The sequence below is a fragment of the Podarcis muralis genome, chromosome 15, assembly GCF_964188315.1.
Source record: "Podarcis muralis chromosome 15, rPodMur119.hap1.1, whole genome shotgun sequence".
Taxonomy (NCBI): Eukaryota; Metazoa; Chordata; class Lepidosauria; order Squamata; family Lacertidae; genus Podarcis; species Podarcis muralis.
In genome coordinates, this window is record NC_135669.1 from 791283 (window position 1) to 813215 (window position 21933).

General features: G+C 45.0%; 1 protein-coding gene across 11 annotated transcripts in view; it reads right to left on the reverse strand.

Annotated features, from left to right (window-relative positions):
• The window catches only part of LOC114585056 (disintegrin and metalloproteinase domain-containing protein 2-like), a 71470-nt gene that overhangs the window by 41079 nt on the left and 8458 nt on the right, over positions 1 to 21933 (reverse strand). For 10 of the 11 annotated variants that reach the window (XM_077919848.1, XM_077919845.1, XM_077919842.1 and 7 more), the window contains 4 exons: positions 20681 to 20752; positions 20100 to 20266; positions 13013 to 13094; positions 11606 to 11739 (listed from right to left, as the gene is read on the reverse strand). In XM_077919848.1, the coding sequence (XP_077775974.1) occupies positions 11606 to 11739; positions 13013 to 13094; positions 20100 to 20266; positions 20681 to 20752 (455 nt within the window). The remainder of the gene's footprint in view (positions 1 to 11605; positions 11740 to 13012; positions 13095 to 20099; positions 20267 to 20680; positions 20753 to 21933) is intronic. The other variant, XM_077919849.1, reaches the window with a different exon arrangement.

Below are 21933 nucleotides of genomic sequence, written 5' to 3' on the forward strand. Positions count from 1 at the left end.
ATTTGTGAATGAGAAGAGCCTCTGGGAGGAATTTTAACCCTTTCAAACTGCAACTTAGAAATACTTTAAAGATCTCCCTTCTGCTGGAACATGATTAATTTAACTGAACTTGAATTATTGAACTTTTGAGAAGGGGAAGTGCACAGCTATATTAAGGATAGTTTGAATGTTTGAAAGTAAAAAAATCACCTTGGAATTCCACAATTGGAGCCGAAGCCAAGCAGGAGAACACTCAGCCAAACTTGGGGGTACCCCAAGGGGGGCAGAGTGCCTGGAATAGCTGGAGTTTTAAAAGTGGAACTTTAATCAATTGGTGGAGACCAGGGTGCAGCATTTCTCTTTGATTATCTTTGTTGTTGCTCATTTGGATTATAATGATATTTGGACTATAATGATATTTGGATTATTCTTGCTATTATTCTTTTTTGCTTCTAGTCAGCAAAGACCAAACTGGGATTACAATAAGCACCAAGCTTGACTGGATTACAAGTTTACAATTTTACAAGTTGAGAATAACTTTTCAATACCAGAACTTAAAGATTGACCTGTTAGACATCCCTGTAATAAACAATTTGCTTCATGGGAGAAGTTATGGAATGAGGATTTAAAATTTACAGCCAGCTGTACGTTAAAAGAGAATTATATGAAAATGATGTATTTGACTCCTACAAGACTAGCAAAAATGTATAAGAACATAGGTTGGAAGCGTAAAGTTAAAGAGGGTCCATTTCATCATATGTAATGGACCTGTAAAATAGCTAAAGCCTTCTGGGAAATGATTTATAATGAACTGAAAAAAATGTTTAAAATAACTTTTGTTAAAAAACTGGAGGCCTTTTTACTAGGTATAATAGGAGAAGAATTACCGAAGGATAAGAAAGTACTGTTTATGTATGCGACAACAGCGGCAATAATACTATTTGCCCAGAGACGGAAATAAGAAAGAGCCCTATCGAAAGAAGAATGGATAATGAAGATGATGGACTATGCAGAGATGGCAAGGCTGCCCAGGAAGCTCAAGTACCAAGAAGATAACAAATTTACCGTATTTTTCGCCCTATAGGACGCACTTTTCCCCCTCCAAAAATGAAGGGGAAATCTGGGTGTGTCCTATGGGGCGAATGCAGGCTTTCGCTGAAGCTTGGAGAGCGAGAGGGGTCGGTGCGCACCAACCCCTCTCGCCCTCCAGGCTTCAGGAAGACATCCGCAGCCTGCTTCCCGGAGTGCCGGGTGCGCTGAAAGCAGAGTGCCCGGTGTCAGGGAAGAGTTAGAGGTTTTCAGTTTATCAGAGGGAGAAAGCATTCCCCAAGGGGGGGAGGAGAGCAGTGAATCTAATAGAAGGGAGCAAGAGGAACAACAGGGAAGGACCGGCTGTTCACAGGAAAGGCAAGGGTTAAGTTCTAGCTCAGATTCGGAGGAGGGGAGATACAAGCCAGCTCTAGCCAGGAGGGTAGGAAAAAGAGCGGGAAAGCGAAGGGAAAGGCGCCTTCGCCATTTGGAGAGTGGCTGGTCATGGAGAAGCAGAGCTCAGAAGGTATCTGAAAGAAGTGACTCTGAGGAATAATAGTTAAGAACTGTTTATAAGAATGTTTTGTTAATACGCAATAAAAAGTTTTATAAAAGAACAAGAAGCGTTTCTGTGGTGATCTGAAGAGGACAACGACCAGTCCTGACAGAATACCTTCTGCTCTGTGCCTCTTCACTATAAGTAAAGAAGGAGAAACCAAAATGGATGGAGCTGTGGCGCCAGTTGGGCAAGGAGAAACCCCAGCGCTCCAGCTAACATTACAGGACTTATGGCAACAGAACTTACAGTTGAAAAGTCAAGTCGACGTCCTATCGGCAGCACTGGGAGAACATAGAACCAGGCTGCAATCGACGTGTGGAGATAGAGTGAGTAAAACATTGACTGTACGTTCACGTAGCTTCAAGGGAGAAAGCTCTGAATACATGGCTTTCAAGACAGAAATTTCTTACATAATTGAGATAAAGGATAAAGAATTTCAATCTGAGCAAGAGAAGGTTGCTTATGTGATTAATTTCTTGGAAGGGAGGGCTAAGGACTGTGTTATACCCCTCATATCTCGGAGGGATGCCGCCCTAGGAAATCTACAAATTTTTCTGCAGTATCTAGACACGATTTTCTTAGACCCTGCGCATGAAACAGAAACAGACCAGACAAGAAAGGAGGAGGAGTGGCGTTATATGTCAGGGATGTGTATACCTGTGAAGAGATCCAAGATTTAGAACCTCAAAGCCAAAGTGAGAGCATTTGGGTCAAAATTAAGGGAGAGAAGAATAACAGAGACCTCATTGTGGGAGTTTACTATAGATCCCCAAGCCAAACGGAGGACATAGATGATGCCTTCCTGGAACAGATGGCCAAGCATGCAAAAGGAAGGGAGATAGTAGTAATGGGGGACTTCAATCACCCGGATATTTGTTGGATGTCAAACTCAGCCAAGAGCATAAGGTCAAACAGATTCCTCACTGCCCTTGCAGACAACTTCATTGTCCAGAAAGTGGGAGAAGCAACAAGAGGAACAGCCATTTTAGATCTGGTCCTAACCAATGTTGATGACCTGGTTAGTGGGGTAGAAGTGGAAGGATCATTAGGCACGAGTGATCATGCTCTTCTGAAGTTTACTATACAGCGGAAAGGAGCAGCCAAGCATACTAGGACTCAATTTCTCGACTTTAAGAAAGCTGACTTCATAAAGCTTAGGGAAGTGCTGGGTGAGATCCCATGGACAGTAATACTAAAAGGAAAGGGAGTTCAAGATGGCTGGGAGTTTGTTAAGAGGGAGATAGTAAAAGCACAACTTCAGGCAATACCAATGAGACGGAAACATGGAAGGTGCCTAAAGAGTGGCTATCTAAAGAACTTTTAACTGAGTTAAGATTAAAAAAGGATGTGTACAAAAAATGGAAAAGGGGGGAAACCACCAAAGAGGAATTCAAACAAATAGCCAGCACGTGTAGACACAAAGTCAGAAAAGCTAAAGCACAAAATGAACTCAGGCTTGCTAGAGAGGTTAAAAGCAACAAAAAAGGCTTTTATGGGTATGTTCGTAGCAAAAGGAAGAACAAAGAAACCGTGGGGTCACTCAGAGGAGAAGATGGTGAAATGCAAACAGGGGACACAGAAAGGGCTGAACTCCTCAATGCCTTCTTTGCCTCAGTCTTCTCCGATAAAGAAAACAATGCCCGACCTGAAGAATTTGGAGCAAATGATTCAGCAGAGGAAACACAGCCCAGAATAACTAAGGAGATAGTACAAGAATACTTGGCTAGTCTAGATGTATTCAAGTCTCCAGGGCCAGATGAACTGCATCCAAGAGTATTAAAAGAACTGGCAGATGTGATTTCAGAACCACTGGCAGTCATCTTTGAGAATTCCTGGAGAACAGGTGAAGTCCCGGCAGACTGGAGGAGGGCAAATGTTGTCCCTATTTTCAAAAAGGGGGAAAGAGAGGACCCAAATAATTACCGCCCAGTCAGTCTGACATCAATACCAGGGAAGATTCTGGAGCAGATCATTAAGCAAACAGTCTGTGAGCACCTAGAAAGGAATGCTGTGATCACCAATAGTCAGCATGGATTTCTGAAAAATAAGTCATGTCAGACTAACCTGATCTCGTTTTTTGACAGAATTACAAGCCTGGTAGATGAAGGGAACGCAGTGGATGTAGTCTACCTTGATTTCAGCAAGGCATTTGACAAGGTGCCCCATGATATTCTTGTAAAGAAGCTGGTAAAATGCGGTCTTGACTATGCTACCACTCAGTGGATTTGTAACTGGCTGACTGACCGAACCCAAAGGGTGCTCATCAATGGTTCCTCTTCATCCTGGAGAAGAGTGACTAGTGGGGTGCCACAGGGTTCTGTCTTGGGCCCGGTCTTATTCAACATCTTTATCAACGACTTGGATGATGGACTCAAGGGCATCCTGATCAAATTTGCAGATGACACCAAACTGGGAGGGGTGGCTAACACCCCAGAGGACAGGATCACACTTCAAAACGACCTTGACAGATTAGAGAACTGGGCCAAAACAAACAAGATGAATTTTAACAGGGAGAAATGTGAAGTATTGCACTTGGGCAAAAAAAATGAGAGGCACAAATACAAGATGGGTGACACCTGGCTTGAGAGCAGTACATGTGAAAAGGATCTAGGAGTCTTGGTTGACCACAAACTTGACATGAGCCAACAGTGTGACGCGGCAGCTAAAAAAGCCAATGCAATTCTGGGCCTCATCAATAGGAGTATAGCATCTAGATCAAGGGAAGTAATAGTGCCACTGTATTCTGCTCTGGTCAGACCTCACCTGGAGTACTGTGTCCAGTTCTGGGCACCACAGTTCAAGAAGGACACTGACAAACTGGAACGTGTCCAGAGGAGGGCAACCAAAATGGTCAAAGGCCTGGAAATGATGCCTTATGAGGAACGGCTAAGGGAGCTGGGCATGTTTAGCCTGGAGAAGAGGAGGTTAAGGGGTGATATGATAGCCATGTTCAAATATATAAAAGGATGTCACATAGAGGAGGGAGAAAGGCTGTTTTCTGCTGCTCCAGAGAAGCGGACACGGAGCAATGGATCCAAACTACAAGAAAGAAGATTCCACCTAAACATTAGGAAGAACTTCCTGACAGTAAGAGCTGTTCGACAGTGGAATTTGCTGCCAAGGAGTGTGGTGGAGTCTCCTTCTTTGGAGGTCTTTAAGCAGAGGCTTGACAACCATATGTCAGGAGTGCTCTGATGGTGTTTCCTGCTTGGCAGGGGGTTGGACTCGATGGCCCTTGTGGTCTCTTCCAACTCTATGATTCTATGATTCTATGATTCTATGAAACAACCACAGCTAGGCAGCTGTTGAGAATGAGACAAGGAAAAGACACTGTGGGAGTTTATTGGTCCAACTTTAGTTTGCTGGTGCAGAAATTAAAATGGGATCTGAATTCCCCAACAGTTGCAGCCCTTTTAAGGGAAGGACTGAATAATGAGATTTTAGACCAATTGGCCCAAATGCCAGAACCTAGTTCCTTGGACTCTCTGGTCCGAACGTGCCTGCAATTGAGCCTACGCGTGGAACGGAGGGCTAGTGAAAAGAAGGAACAATGGAGACCACGGTGGCGGGAAAATAATATTATCGAAAGTACAGAGAGCAGAGCGGGCAACGTGACAGGACGAGAGCGGCCAGAGCCCATGGAATTAGGAGTAGCCAGACCCCTCCCAGTTACTACCTCTTCCATGGTAAGAGGAAATGCAGGGAAAGGAAGAGATGCAAGGCGTTGCTTTGTCTGTGGAAAACAAGGGCATCTAGCACGACAATGTCACAATCGTAAAGTCAGAGAGAGCCAGTATGGTGTAGTGGTTAAGAGCGGTAGTCTGCTAATCTGGGGAACCGGGTTCGCGTCTCCGCTCCTCCACTTGCAGCTGCTGGGTGACCTTGGGCCAGTCACGCTTCCTTGAAGTCTCTCAGCCTCACTCACCTTACAGAGTGTTTGTTGTGGGGGAGGAAGGGAAAGGAGAATGTTAGCCGCTTTGAGACTCCTTAAAGGGAGTGAAAGGCGGGATATCAAATCCAAACTCTTCTTCTTCTAAAGGATGGGAGTCTCTATCTGGAGCAGACATGAGAGACGACAATTGCCCAGAGGAACTGCATCAGGGAAACGAATGTCCCCGGCTGGAAATGGGAGCTTGCAGCCGGGTGGAGAAGCAATAGAAGGCTCTCACGCGGAACCACCTATCCCAGGGCTAACGGTGAAGGAGCAACTACAACTACCCAATGGACACAGCGTCCAGGTAGAGGCGTTGTTAGACTCAGGAGCGTCAGCAGATTTCATAGACCAGAAATTGGTACAGGAACACAAAATCGCTTTGTTACCTTTGAGTTTCCCACTGCGAGTGAAAACAATCGACGGCAGACCGCTACTTTCAGGAGAAGTGACTTATGAGACTCCACCAATGAGAATGGATATGGGTCATCACTCAGAGACCAGGGCATTTCATGTGACCAAACTAGCTGGGCACCCAATGGTGCTGGGCATGAGTTGGCTCAATCGTCATAATCCGGTGATTGCCTGGCATCAAAGATCTTTGGTTTTTGGTTCGATATATTGTATGACACATTGTTTGGGGCAAAAGGGAAAAATCTCGGTGGAAGTAATGGGAACAGAGGTAGAAGGGAAGTTGATGGGGAATGAAAGTGAGATTCCATCACAATATATGGCTTATCAGGATGTTTTTTGTGAAAAAGAAGCAGATAAACTTCCACCACATAGGCCCTATGATTGCAAGATAGATCTAGTCCCTGGGGCACAGTTGCCACCAAGCAAGATATATGCCATGTCGGAAGTAGAATCTGCAGCATTGAGGGAGTTCCTGCAAAAGAATTTGCAGAGAGGTTTTATTAGAGAGTCTACGGCCTCTGGGGGTGCTCCTGTCTTTTTTGTCAAAAAGAAAGGTGAGGAAGGGGCACCAAGATTAGTATGTGACTTCAGAATCCTTGTGCCACTGCCACGTATAGATGACCTCTTAGAGAGAGTAAGGTCAGCCAAAGTCTTTACCAAGCTTGATCTACGAGGAGCATATAATCTGATAAGGGTCAGAGAAGGGGATGAGTGGAAAACCAGTTTTTGTACTAAGTATGGTGCATTTGAATTCTTGGTAATGCCTTTTGGCTTGCAAAATGGCTCAGGGGTATTTCAAACTTTCATCAATCATGTCTTAGCAGGTATACTGGATCAGTTCTGTGTCTCTTATTTAGATGACCTCTTAATATATAGTGAAAGTATGGAGGAACACGTAAAACATGTCACACAGGTGTTAGAGAGATTGAGGACCAACAGGTTATATGTGAAGTTAGAGAAGTGTAAACTCCACACACAAAAGGTGGAGTTCCTGGGATATTGCATTTCCCACAAAGGGGTGCACATGGACCCCAGTAAAGTTCAGGCAGTGGTGGAATGGGAGGCACCTAAAACTAAGAAAGATCTACAGAGGTTTTTAGGATTTGTTAATTTCTATCGTAAATTCATAGGTAATTACTCCAAAATCACAGCGCCACTAACTGATTGTCTAAGAGGCAAGGGGCCATTCAGATGGACTGAGGAAGCACAGGAAGCCTTTGATAAATTAAAGGTGGTGTTTGCTTCAGAAAAGTATCTTATGCACCTAGATCCAAGTAAGCGTATAAAGGTAGAAACTGATGCCTCTGACAGGGCTATTGGGGCCATTCTGCTGCAACAGGACAAGGAAGGGGACTGGAGACCCTGTGCATTCTACTCTAGAAAATTAAATCAATCAGAACAAAACTACACCATATTTGATAAGGAACTTTTAGCTGTGCACGCTGCCTTTAAAGTGTGGAGACATTTTTTGGAAGGGGCATCACATCAGGTGGTGGTACAAACAGATCATAAGAATTTAGAGTATTGGAGAACTGCTAGACAGCTAAACCAAAGGCAAATTAGGTGGGCAGAGTTTTTTGCTGGGTTTAATTTTAGGATTGAGTACATACCTGGGCATCAAAACATTTGTGCAGACGCGCTATCGCGCAAACCTGAGTATATGGAAGGGGAAGCACCTCCCAAGTTGTGAGAAATGCTGAGATCGGATCAGTGGGGGTGTGCAGCCGTAGTAGTGGACGGCAGGGAATTCCAGCAATTGACAGTAACAGATGAGTTTGCACAAAAGAAAATGGAGGAACTGAGAAAAGGTAGAGGGGAAGAGGAAGGTTTCAAAGAAAAAGATGGATTGTTGTACAGGAGAGGGGTGCTGTATGTACCTGCAGGTGAATTAAGAGGTAAAGTGTTGAGGCAACATCATGATAACCTGACTGCAGGACATTTTGGTAGAGAAAAGACCCTGTATCAGATCACACGGCAGTTCTGGTGGCCAAAGTTGAGGGAGGAAGTAACACAATATGTAAGAGGTTGTGAAGTATGTCAACGAGCCAAGGCACCCAGAGCAGCTCCCGCAGGGTTGTTGCAACCTATGCCCACGCCGGGAAGGCCTTGGGATGTGGTGTCTATGGATTTTATAACGGATCTACCGTCATCGCACAGGCAAACAGTGATCTTTGTAGTGGTTGACATGCTAACCAAGATGGCACATTTCATACCATGTACCAAAATTCCGACCGCACAGGAAACTGCAAAGATGTTTTTAGATAATATTTTTAGGTTGCATGGTATGCCATCACAAATCATTTCAGATAGAGGGGCCCAATTTACATCACAATTTTGGAAGAGGTTAATGCAGTTACTAGATGTGGAGCTAAGCCTCATGTCAGCGAGACACCCGCAAACCAATGGGGAAGCTGAAAGAACGAATGCAACACTACAACAATATCTGAGGTGTTATGCTGGTTATCAGCAGAGCGGGTGGTTAGAGAAGTTGAGTCTAGCAGAGTTTGCGTATAATAATGCAATGCATGTGTCTACGGGCAGAGCCCCATTTGTGGCAAACTATGGCTTGCACCCAAGGGCATTCCCAGATCAAGAGGAGCAGTTAGCAGTACCAGCAGCAGAACAAATGATAGAGGAGTTGAGGTGCATTCATGAGATATTGAAAGAGGATTTGGAAGAAGCTAAAGAGGCTTACAAGAAAGCTGCAGATAGGCACCGGCGAGTTGGGGAAGAAATCCAAGTAGGGAGCTGGGTATGGCTGTCTACCAAGGGACTACCAATACGAGGGAAGTGTAAAAAGCTAGAACCAAGGAGATTGGGACCTTTCCAAGTAAAGGCTCAAATTAACCCAGTCGCTTTCAAGCTTCATTTGCCTGAAAATATGAGAATACACCCTGTATTTCATAGATCTTTATTGTCAGTGTTTGTACCAGCACATAAGTATCAAATTTCAAGGGAACCACCTCCTTTTCCCACCATGATGGGGGAAGCGGAGACCGAAGTGGAAGAAATATTAGACTCGAGAATAAGTAGGAGGAAATTACAGTATTTGGTTGCATGGAAAGGGTTAGATGAGTCTGAGAACTCATGGGAACCAGCAGAAAAAATTAACGTTCCAGAATTGCAGAGAGAATTTCATAGAAGATATCCCCACAAGCCAAAACCTCAGAACTGGCATCTTCAAGAATTTTTTGAAGAGACAGATAGCGAGGAAGAAGAGTTCATAGGGTTCGGTCCTTCAGAAACAGAGGAGAGCGAGGAGGAGGAAGGGGTGCTTAGGGGAGGGGGTGATGTCAGGGAAGAGTTAGAGGTTTTCAGTTTATCAGAGGGAGAAAGCATTCCCCAAGGGGGGGAGGAGAGCAGTGAATCTAATAGAAGGGAGCAAGAGGAACAACAGGGAAGGACCGGCTGTTCCCAGGAAAGGCCAGGGTTCAGTTCTAGCTCAGATTCGGAGGAGAGGAGATACAAGCCAGCTCTAGCCAGGAGGTTAAAAAAAAGAGCGGGAAAGCGAAGGGAAAGGCGCCTTCGCCATTTGGAGAGTGGCTGGTCATGGAGAAGCAGAGCTCAGAAGGTATCTGAAAGAAGTGACTCTGAGGAATAATAGTTAAGAACTGTTTATAAGAATGTTTTGTTAATACGCAATAAAAAGTTTTATAAAAGAACAAGAAGTGTTTCTGTGGTGATCTGAAGAGGACAACGACCAGTCCTGACACCCGGCGCTTCGGGAACATATCCGCAGCCTAGGCAGCCCTGCGGGAGGTCCCGCAGGGATGTCTAGGCTGCGGATAGCAGCCTGCTTCCCGGAGCGTCGGGCGCCCTGAAAGCAGAGCGCCCGGCGCTTCAGGAACACATCCGCAACCTAGGCAGCCCTGCGGGAGGTCCCGCAGGGATGTCTAGGCTGCGGATAGCAGCCTGCCGCCCGGCGGGCGGGGCGCCCTGAAGCAGAGCGCCCCTCGCGCCAGGCAGACACCCGCAGCGTGGGGAGCCCTGCAGGAGTTCCCCGCAGGGCTCCCCATGCTGCGGATAGCAGCCAGCCGCCCGGCGGGCGGGGCGCCCTGAAGCAGAGCGCCCCTCGCGCCAGGCAGACACCCGCAGCGTGGGGAGCCCAGCAGGAGTTCCCCGCAGGGCTCCCCACGCTGGGGATAGCAGCCTGCCGTCCGGCAGGCGGGGTGCCCTGAAGCAGAGCACACCTCGCGCCGGGCAGACATCGGCCAGCCCCACAAGCTCGGGGGACAGCAGGGAGGTGCAGTGCCGCCATCCCGCTGTTCCTCGACCTGGTTCGGTTTCCCCGACCTGCTTTTGGGGGGGAAATAAAGGAAAAAAATTTTTCCTTTATTTCCCCCCCAAAAAACTAGGTGCGTCCTATGGGACGGAGCGTCCTATGGGACAAAAAATATGGTAATAGAGAATGGCATTACTTTATAGAATATAATAAAGAACACTGTAAAAATCTAAAAACGTTAGCAGGATTGACATAGCACTTGTAATTTAAAATAAAGTTCAATAATTTGGATAAATGAAATTAGATGCAGTTAAAAAAGGAAGCTACATTTTGGAAGCCAAGGGAGGGGTGGAGGGAAGTTCAGGGAACCCCATAAAGGTACTGATATGGACTATGGTTTAATGTAAACGTGTGTGTGTGTATGTGTGTAAAAAATTGCTTTTTTTTCTTTTTGAAACTTTGAAAAGAAGGAGGAGAAGGAGAAGGAGAAATATCTCCCCCCCCACATCCTTATGTGTGGGAAACCAGCGGGACAGGGAGAAAGTTTGGTTAAGGCCCTTCACCCTGAAACACTGCTTTAAGTTTATTTGTCTCAGTTAACCTTAGGTAGGGAATATTTTTCAGCCCAAGGACCACATACCCTTCTGGACAACCTTCCCAGGGGCCATAGGCCAGTGGAGGCCAAGACTCGGTGGAGCAACAAATGTGAACTATGCCTTGGTAAGGCAGGGCAAGTTTCTATGCCTATGCCTCTTTTTCCTCTCTCTGGGCAAACAAGAGGCACCTCAGAAATCAAGGGCACATTCCAGACCTGTAAAAACACATAAGGTACAGAACAAGGCCACTGAGGGGTGTCGCATGGGGGAAAGGGTGTGTGGTTGCACCACTCTGACCAGTAAGCAGCAGCAACCCACCAGTCAGGAAACTAGTGGGCACTCCTGATGAGCTGCTCCCAATTGCTTGGCACCTTTTTGGGGGGAGAGGGGGATCGGCAGGAACCGGGGCTCTCTAGCAGAATGCCTGCCATTAAAACAGGTGGTGGAAGTGTGGGGAGAGCTTGCCTGCTTCAGGACCCTTCTACGGTGCTGCCCTTCGCCCTCTCAACCTTTCCACCCCACCCTAGGGGAGAATGGCAGCTGTTCACTTCTGAAGGCAGTAATGGTGTACCATCAGGGGACGGTTTCAGTCTCTATTGCCTCTTAGAAGGCTGGGAAGTGGCTAGGATAGATTAGATAGATAGTTTATCTAACAGACAGCTAGATGGGCCTTCCCCAATCTTGAGCCCTCCAGAGGTTTTGGACCACAACTCCCACCAGCCAAGACCAGCATGGCTGTCCTATCCTGGGACTAGTGGGAGCTGTAGTCCAAAGCATTGGGAGGGCACCAGGTTGGGGAAGGCTGACACTGATAAAATAACCAGGTTTCGGCTTAGCACCATGCTAATGATGAACGAAGCAACAAAGGCTCTTACACAGCATCGGTACTCATTAAGCAAGTGCCTGGGCAGTGGCATTGTCTTGAGTTGTCGAAGAACAGTCCTAGGCTGAATCCCAGCAGCTGTGCCACAATCACAGAGAAGGTCTCCAGCGTGATCCCATTTTCATACTAAGTAAGAGCACATGAACATTAATGGCTGATAGCTATGAATTACTACCATTACTACTACTACTACTACTACTACTACTACTACTACTACTACTACTACATCTTTATTGTGCATGGGGGCTTTAAAGGGTACAAGAGTACAGGCCTTTGCCCCAAGGAGCCTGGGTTTAGAATTCTGCTTGGTGCTTTGGGCAAAATCGCTACTCAAAACCTTCTTGTCAACCTCTCCCAGGAGCCTTCAGTTTGCTTGCAAGCTGAGACGTCAGGGACAGGAAGAACACAAAAAATGGCAAAAGCAAGAAGAAAAAACTCTGAGGACCAGAACTGTGTGTGGCCTAACAATTGACCTTGTAGGAAGATGGGGGGTGGGACCTAGGGAGAGGCGTGATAGCATTCACATGCACAAAGATATCCCCTTCACAGGTAAAACCCATGGACCTATCTCAGGCGTATTATTAAGTATTTGGCCTGAGCTTTGGTGAGGTGTTAATAATTTGTTCTTCCCATGCTATTCAATGTAATTGACCCTCACTTTCCTAACTGCTGGTCTGCTTCTTTTATAAACTGGATTTGCTGCACTAAAGCAACACTTCTAGGAGTAATAGACAAATAAAAACCAACAAATCACCAGTTCTGGAAGGTGTTCTCAAATAACTCAAAAGTGAAATTGCTGCTCTTCTAAAAAAACAACCACACCCATAACTTATCCCTCAGATCAGTCTGTGTACCTGAGGACTGGAAAGTATCCAATGTAACACCCATTTTTAAAAGGGATCCAGGGGGGATCCTAGAAATTACAGGCCAGTTATCTTAATGCCTGTCATGGGAAAACTGGTGAAAAGTTTTGTTAAAGATTAAAAAAACAACAAACTTTACTGAAGCACAGCAGCATGGCTTAAGCAAGTCCTTTCTTACAGACCTATTGTGAGTTCTTTGAGAGCGTTAACAAACATATAGATAAAAGTGATCCAGTTGACGCAGTGTACTTGGACTTTCAAAAAGCTTTCAACAAAGTCCCCGCACTTCAAAGAAGACTTCTGAGTAAGCTTAACAGTCAAGGAATGAGAGGACATTTCTACTCCCCACCCCCACCCCATGGTCTCAAGGGTGCTCAGAGTACCCAGCAATTATTTACAGAGCAGAAACATCCACTTCAGCTGTAGTCATGTGTTTAACCTCAGGTCTAGTTTGGCCCAAAGTTTTCAGACATCACAACTTTTAAGAAACCAAGAACAGTTCAGCAAGTGAATGAGCACAGTACATGCAGTCTTACCATGGCAATTGCTGCAGAAGAAGGTCTGTGGCACATCTTTCTTGCAAATGTTGACCCCACAGAATCACCCCTGTTCCTGTAGCTGGGGTGAGGAAGAAAGGAATTATGCTTTTGTTGCAATTAGCACCTTAGCAAAAAGCATAAAAGGAACACTTCCTTACATAACAGCTCTTTTGGGGGGAGCAGGGGCAGGCATCTGTGTGCTTTCCTGGGATGCCTCTTCCAACACCACCCAAAAACCCACATGGGACAGCTGCGCATTCCTGCATTGCAGGAGGTTGAACTAGATTATCTTCAGGGATCCTTTCAGCACTACAATTCTGATTCTATATAGCAGAGGAAGGAAGGAATGACCTGTCTCTTCTCTGCCAGCCTGCTCACTGTGTGGACCTCATTATCAGAGGGATTGACAAAAGATAGCACAGGATTTCCTGACAGATCTGTAAGCATCAGGCTCTAGAGTAGATCAGCAAGGATTCTGCCTCCCAAATGTTTAGCAACAATGGGGGGTTTGCCACCTTCTAACAGGCCACTTTCACATCATGCATTTAAAGATACCACTTTAAACAGTCAATGCTTCCACCAAATAATCCTGGGAGCTGTAGTTTGTTAAGGGTGCTGAGAGTTATTAGGAGATGCCTGTGAGGGGTCACAGAGCTACATATCCTAGGGTTCCCTGTGACATGAGATTGTTCTCCAGATGGTTCTCCAAATATCTCTCAGCACCCTTAACCAACTACAGTTCCCAGAATTCTTTGGTGGAAGCCATGACTGTTTAAAGTGATGCTTTAATTGTGTGAATGTAGCCTGAGATTGCTGAGATGAAGAAAGCTTGGGTGGCTTATACATTTAAAACTGCTATGTGCTTTGCACACAGAAGGTCCCAGGTTCAGCCCTCAACATCTCCATTTACATGTACCACTCAGGATCCTTCTTCGGAGATTCCCAGAGAGGCACTGGCAACCAGGGGTGTACAATACGGGGCTCAGTGGACTTAGCTTCTTACCTGCATCCAGAGCTCAAGGACCACAGCTCAGTGGCAGAGCACCAAAGTTCAATCACTGGAAGCATCTCCAGGTAGCAAGCAGGTGATGGGAAAGAAACCCCTTCTTTGCCTCATGTCCTGGAGAGATGCTGCCCATCAATATAGACAACACTGATCTACATGGACCAGTGCAAGTCCATATAAGACTGCTTCCCAGAAGTCCTTGGATACTTGCTTCCCTCACATGCCTCTTTGCTACCAACCATGTCCCTCCCTCCCCCTTCATGGATCACTGCCTTGCTGTGATGAAGGGGATTGAATAACTCAGAGCAGGGCACCCAAGATGAACAGGTCATAGTGGAGAGTTTTGACCAAACGTGATCCACCTGGAGGAGGAACCGGCAAGCCACTCCAGTATCCCTGCCAAGAAAACTCCATGGACAAAGACAACAGGCATATAAAAGTTATGACGCTGGAAGATGAGCCCCTCAGGTTGGAAGGCGTCCAACATGCTACTGGGGAAGAGCGGAGGACAAGTACAAGTAGATCCAGAGCTGATGAAGCGGCTGTGCCAAAGCCGAAAGGACGCTCAGTTGCGGATATGCCTGGAAGCGAAAGGAAAGTCCAATGCTGTAAAGAAAAATATTGCATAGGAACCTGGAATGTAAGAACCATGAACCTGGGTAAGTTGGATGTGGTCAAAAATGAGATGGCAAGAATAAATATTGACATCCTGGGCATCAGTGAACTAAAATGGACGGGAATGGGCGAATTCAGTTCGGATGACTATCATATCTACTACTGTGGGCAAGAAACCCGTAAAAGAAATGGAGTGGCGCTCGTAGTCAACAAAAGAGTGGTGAAAGCTGTACTGGGATGCAATCTCAAAAATGATAGAATGATCTCGATACGAATCCAAGGCAGACCTTTTAACATCACAGTAATCCAAGTTTATGCACCAACTACTGGTGCTGAAGAAACTGAAATTGACCAATTCTATGAAGACTTACAAGACCTTATAGAAGTGACACCAAAGAAGGATGTTCTTCTCATTATAGGGGATTGGAATGCTAAAGTAGGGAATCAAGAGATAAAAGGAACAACTGGCAAGTTTGGCCTTGGAGATCAAAACGAAGCAGGGCAAAGGCTAATGGAGTTCTGTCAAGAGAACAAGCTGGTCATCACAAACATGCTTTTCCAACACAAGAGACGACTCTACACATGGACATCACCAGATGGGCAACATCAAAATCAGATTGATTATATTCTCTGCAGCCAAAGATGGAGAAGCTCTATACAGCCAGCAAAAACAAGACCTGGAGCTGACTGTGGCTCAGATCATCAGCTTCTTATAGCAAAATTCAAGCTTAAACTGAAGAAAGTAGGAGAAACCACTGGGCCGGTAAGATACAATCTAAACCAAATCCCTTATGAATACACAGTGGAAGTGAGGAACAGGTTTAAGGATTTAGATTTGCTGGACAGAGTGCCTGAAGAACTATGGGTGGAGGCTCGCAACATTATACAGGAGGCAGCAACTAAAACCATCCCAATGAAAAAGAAATGCAAGAAAACAAAGTGGCTGTCCAACGAGGCCTTACAAATAGCGGGGGAGAGAAGGCAAGCAAAATGCGAGGGAGATAGTGAAAGATACAGGAAATTGAATGCAGATTTCCAAAGAATAGCAAGGAGAGACAAGAAGGCCTTCTTAAACGAGCAATGCAAAGAAGAGGAAAACGATAGACTTCCGGGTTGGTGCCTCCAGTAATGGCAGAATTCCTCTGATCGGGAGGAATTTGCCCCGTGGGAATCTGGGTCTGGCCGCCACGGCAAAGGCGGAGACCCGCAAAAAATCACAGGCGGGAGAAGCCTGTGAGCGTGGGATTCGGCGGGCACCCTTTGCACCTCCCCTACTCGCGGGGAAACCCGGTTTTGGGGGTCCGGAGCGACGTGGGGTGAGCAGCGCGGTGCTTCGAATCGTCTGCTTCTTCCACGGAGCGAAGCCGCATAGCTGTTGCCAGAGAGCACTGACTTTTTCCTGTGGACAATTTGACTTTAAAGTAATTACCCATGAGTAGAGCTGAAGCGGGACAATTGGATTTTTAAACGTTTAATTTGGTATCGAAATGGGGAGGTTCAATACAGGAAGTCCGCCTTCCCCTTTTGTAAATAGACTGAAGCAATGAGGCTGCAAGCTGAAGTCTTGGAAAGCCTTTTGTAAAAGACTAAAATTTCATCGGCAAAGAACATTAAACCCCCCCTTGGAGGCAGGAGAAGGGGGGGGGGAGTTGTGGACTGAGTATGCCTGTAGGAGAGAGTGAAGAGAGCTAAAATACCGCCGCTCTGACCCTGGAAACGGGCTGCTAGCAGGAATGACGTCTTTTGGAATGTTCATTGACAGCATTTAGAACGTTCATTGACAGCTAGCTAAATAAGAGAAATACATTGTTTCTACTGTCTCCGGCTGCTTTTAAAAAGGAGTAAAAGTAACTGAAAATTGAAACTAACTTTGGATTGTTTGAACTGTGTTTAAGAGAAGACATTACTGACTAATATAAATAGAAACTGTTTCCTCCTAGTGGAAGCTTTTGAAACTGGTTGCTTTACAGGAGCTGGGCTGGGGGAATTTCCAGTTGCAAGATAAAAAACTGTGAGACTCTGGGATTGACCTTGAATCTTTTAAGTGTTATGGAAAAAAAGACCAGTCAATTGCTGAAAAAACATTAAGGTCTGGGAGGACTTGGCAACAACCCAGGAGAGGCTCAACATCAGGCCTCCCTGCCTCCTCTGCTGCTGCTTCTGCACCAGTACACTCAAAACCAAGAGGAATGTCGACAGAAGAGGCCTTAGTGGTTGCATTAGGTAAGATAAATGACTCACTGGAACAACTTAACAAGAAAACAGACGCGATAAATGCGAAAGTGGATGCTGCAACTATTAAAATCAATTTAAATACAGAAGGTATAAATAATCTGGGACAAAAGGTGAATACCAATACAAAAACCATCCAGAAATTGATACAGGAATCTACTTCGATACGGCAGACCGCGGAGGAAGCCAGGGAGGAAACCGTTGCTGCTGAATGTAAAGTAACACAACTGGAGAGAGAGAGAGTCCCAGCCCTACAGAGGCAACTTGATGAACATAAGTTGATGCTTGCTAAGGTTTTAGAGAAAAACTTAACTGTGAATGAGAGAGAGAAGTCTCAGGAGGAGACAGGACTAACATTGGTTAAGAAAGTGAAATATTTAGGGGTTAATATGACTGCCAAAAATGTGAATTTATTTAAGGATAATTATGAAAAATGTTGGATTGAAGTGAAAAAGAATTTAGAAATATGGACAAATTTCAAGTTATCATTGTTAGGCCGAACTGCTGTGATAAAAATGAATGTGTTGCCAAGGATGTTGTTTTTGTTTCAAACATTGCAAATTTTGGATAAGATGGATTGTTTCAAGAAGTGGCAGAAAGATATTTTTGTTTGGCAGGGCAAGAAGCCTCGAATAAAATTAACTGATGCCAAAGAAAGAGGTGGATTTGCCCTGCCAGACCTTAAACTTTATTATGAATCAGCTGCTTTTTGCTGGCTGAGAGAATGGCTGCTTCTTGAAAACACTGAAGTGTTGGATCTAGAAGTATTGGAAGACACAAGCCTTACCCACCAGGGAAGAATGGCAGATGAAGTTGATGGACTATATGGAACTGGCGGAAATGACTGGCAGAATCCGAGACCAGGGAGAAGAGTCGGTGGAAGAAGACTAGAAAAAGTTTAAAGACTATTTACTGAAATACTGTAAAATTAATGAATGTTAGAAGAATGTTGGAATTGAAGTTATATGGCTTTAGTAGAAATGTTATAAGGAATTAAGTATAAATAGATTAATAGAATATTAAAGGAAAAAATAAGGTTAGAATGTGTTAAGATAATTATAGGATAGAAAACAGAGGAAGATGGAAAGAAATTGCTGAAACAATTAATAGAAGTGGAATACAAAAAGGGAGGTGTGAGGAGGTCGTTGAAATAAGTGAATGAAAGATAAGATATTGAAATTGTTTGATGTGTTTTAAATTGTTTTTGTTTTGTTTTGTCAGTGTTAGTGTTATGTAGTGTTTCTGTATTGTATTGTATTGTATTGTTCTTTTTTTGTAGTGTTTAAATTGTAGGAAAAGTAATAAATATTATTTTTAAAAAAAGAAATAGAGGAAAACAACAGAATGGGAAGAACCAGAGATCTTTCAAGAAAATCGGAAATATGAAAGGAACATTTCGTACAAAGAGTACCATAATAAAGGACAAAAGTGGTAAGGACCTAACAGAAGCAGAAGACATAAAGAAGAGGTGGCAAGAATACACAGAGGAATTATACCAGAAAGATGTCTCGTACACCCCAGGGAGTGTGGTTGCTGACCTTGAGCCAGACATCCTGGAGAGTGAAGTCAAATGGGCCTTAGAAAGCACTGCAAATAACAAGGCCAGTGGAAGTGATGGTATTCCAGCTGAACTATTTAAAATTTTAAAAGATGATGCTGTTAAGGTGCTACACTCAATATGCCAGCAAGTTTGGAAAACTCAACAGTGGCCAGAGGATTGGAGAAGATCAGTCTACATCCCAATCCCAAAGAAGGACAGTGCCAAAGAATGCTCCAACTACCGCACAATTTCACTCATTTCACACACTAGCAAGGTTATGCTTAAAATTCTACAAGGAAGGCTCAAGCAGTATGTGGACCGAGAACTCCCAGAAGTGCAAGCTGGATTTAGAAGAGGCAGAGGAACCAGAGACCAAATTGCAAACATGCGCTGGATTATGGAGAAAGCTAGGGATTTCCAGAAAGACATCTACTTCTGCTTCATTGACTATGCAAAAGCCTTTGACTGTGTCGACCACAGCAAACTATGACAAGTTCTTAAAGAAATGGGAGTGCCTGATCACCTCATCTGTCTCCTGAGAAATCTCTATGCGGGACAAGAAGCTACAGTTAGAACTGGATATGGAACAACTGATTGGTTCAAAATTGGGAAAGGAGTACGACAAGGCTATATTTTGTCTCCCTGCTTATTTAACTTATATGCAGAATTCATCATGCGAAAGGCTGGGCTGGATGAATCCGATGCCGGAATTAAGATTGCTGGAAGAAATATCAACAACCTCAGATATGCAGATGACACAACCTTGATGGCAGATAGTGAGGAGGAATTAAAGAACCTTTTATTGAGGGTGAAAGAGGAGAGCGCAAAATATGGTCTGAAGCTCAACATCAAAAAAACGAAGATCATGGCCACTGGTCCCATCACCTCCTGGCAAATAGAAAGGGAAGAAATGGAGGCAGTGAGAGATTTTACTTTCTTGGGCTCCATGATCACTGCAGATGGTGACAGCAGTCACAAAATTAAAATACGCCTGCTTCTTGGGAGAAAGGCGATGACAAACCTAGACAGCATCTTAAAAAGTAGAGACATCACCTTGCCAACAAAGGTCCGTATAGTAAAAGCTATGGTTTTCCCAGTAGTGATGTATGAAAGTGAGAGCTGGACCATAAAGAAGGCTGATCGCCGAAGAATTGATGCTTTTGAATTATTGTGCTGGAGGAGACTCTTGAGAGTCCCATGGACTGCAAGAAGATCAAACCTATCCATTCTTAAGGAAATCAGCCCTGAGTGCTCACTGGAAGGACAGATCCTGAAGCTGAGGCTCCAATACTTTGGCCACCTCATGAGAAGAGAAGACTCGCTGGAAAAGACCCTGATGCTGGGAAAGATGGAGGGCACAAGGAGAAGGGGACGACAGAGGATGAGATGGTTGGTGTTCTTGAAGCTACCAGCATGAGTTTGATCAAACTGCGGGAGGCAGTGGAGGACAGAAGTGCCTGGCGTGCTCTGGTCCATGGGGTCACGAAGAGTTGGACACGACTAAATGACTAAACAACAACAACACAATGTCCCTCCCTCACATGCATGGAGCCCCCAACTGTTTGGACTGCTCTTCACAGCCCTCTCCCTCTCTCCTGCCTGCCCAGCACTTTGGCCATGTTGCCCACTCAGGCAACACCAAAGGCTTTAATACAGGCATTCTTTAATAACGGGGGGAACACACTCCTTACACAAACAAGAATGCCACATCGTGGGGTCGTAGAGCAAGGTGGACCAGTTTCCAGTCCACAAACTTTTCCAGTAACTCATTGGCTGTCCCTGTGGTGGAGATTTTATCCCTGTCTTTCCAAAACTCCATAGAGGACAGTATAATCTTCATGTTGAGTTTGTAAAACATCTGAAAATAGGAGCAATATGGTTAAGTTCAATAGAGGCCACAGGCTTTACATGTTCAGACTTCAGTTCCCAGCTGGAGGAATTATTCTTAATAATAATAATAATAATAATAATAATAATAATAATAATAATAATAATTTATACGCCCATCTGGCTGGGTTTCCCCAGCCACTCTAGGCGGCTTCCAACAAAATATTAAAATACAATAGTCTGTTAAACATTAAAAGCTTCCCTAAACTTCCCTTTTCATTATCTTAATTTTGAGTAACCTTCTTCCCTTCTTATTTTCCCTTAAAAGACCAAACCATTCTAGATGTAGCAGCAACTGTTCTACCAGATTAAATATATTTAAATAGCTCTGGGCTGTTGTGCCCAGCACAATTTTGACTCAGGCTGTTTATTGCCATTGACTTACCGTGTTGATAAAGCTGATGAGCTGAGTGATTTTCTTCATCACAACATCTTCATCTGAACCCATATAGTCATACTGGGAAAGAATAAGATTCTCTCGTTAGCCATTGCATCAGGCTCACTGAAGATGCTCTAAGCCAGAAGCCACATTTTCTGGACCAGGATACACATTTCAATGTGCTGTGGCTGTCAGGCTCAGGATGGCTGCTGGTGCCACATCTAAAACAGAGCAAGCAAGAGCTGTTTGACAGTGGGACAGACTAGCTTGGGAGGTGGAAGAATCTCCTTTTCTGGGAGGTTTTTAAACAGAGGTTGGATTCTTTAGCTGTGGTTCCTGCATTACAGTTGGTTGGATTACATGACCTTTGAGGCCCTTTCTATGACGACAAAGGTGAGTAAGATTATGGACTTCTTCACGACCCTTCCCCTCTGCAGGGAGGTGGCATCCAAATGGTTTCCAGAGAGTGGTAAGGGATGTTTTATCCCATGTTGATGGTCTCTCAGCTGATTCCCTGGTGGCCCACTGGAATACGGAGTTAACCAGGGCTATTGATTGTCTGGCTTCGAAGTGCCCTCTCTGATTACACAGAACCCGGATAGCCCCCTGGTTTTCCCCGGAGCTGAGGGGGATGAAACAATCGCTGAGATGGCTAGATCGCTGGTGGCAGAAAAGTCATTCTGAATCTGACCGGAAACAGGTTAGAGCTCAATGTCGAGCCTACCATAACATCTTTCTGGACCGCCTAGAGGGGCTGAGAGCTGGGGGTACTGTTATACAGTGGTTCCACTCCTTCCTCCTGGGCTGTGTTCAGAAAGTGGTATTGGGGGGTGAGTGTTCAGACCCCTGGGCTCTCAGTTGTGGGGTGCCTCAGGATTCTCCCCCATGCTTTTTAATATCTATATGAAATTGTTGCGAGATATCATCAGGGGGTTTGGGCTGGGTGTTCATCAGTATGCGGATGATACCGAGCTCTACCTCTCCTTTAAATCAGAACCAGTGAAGGTGGTTAAGGTTCTGTGTGTGTGCCTGGAGGCAGTTGGAGGATGGATTGCGGCTAACAGATGGAGGTTGAATCCTGACAAGACAGAAGTACAGTGGTACCTCGGGTTAAGTACTTAATTCGTTCCGGAGGTCCGTTCTTAACCTGAAACTGTTCTTAACCTGAAGCGCCACTTTAGCTAATGGGGCGTCCTGCTGCTGCCAAACTGCCAGAGCACAATTTCTGTTCTCATCCTGAAGCAAAGTTCTTAACCTGA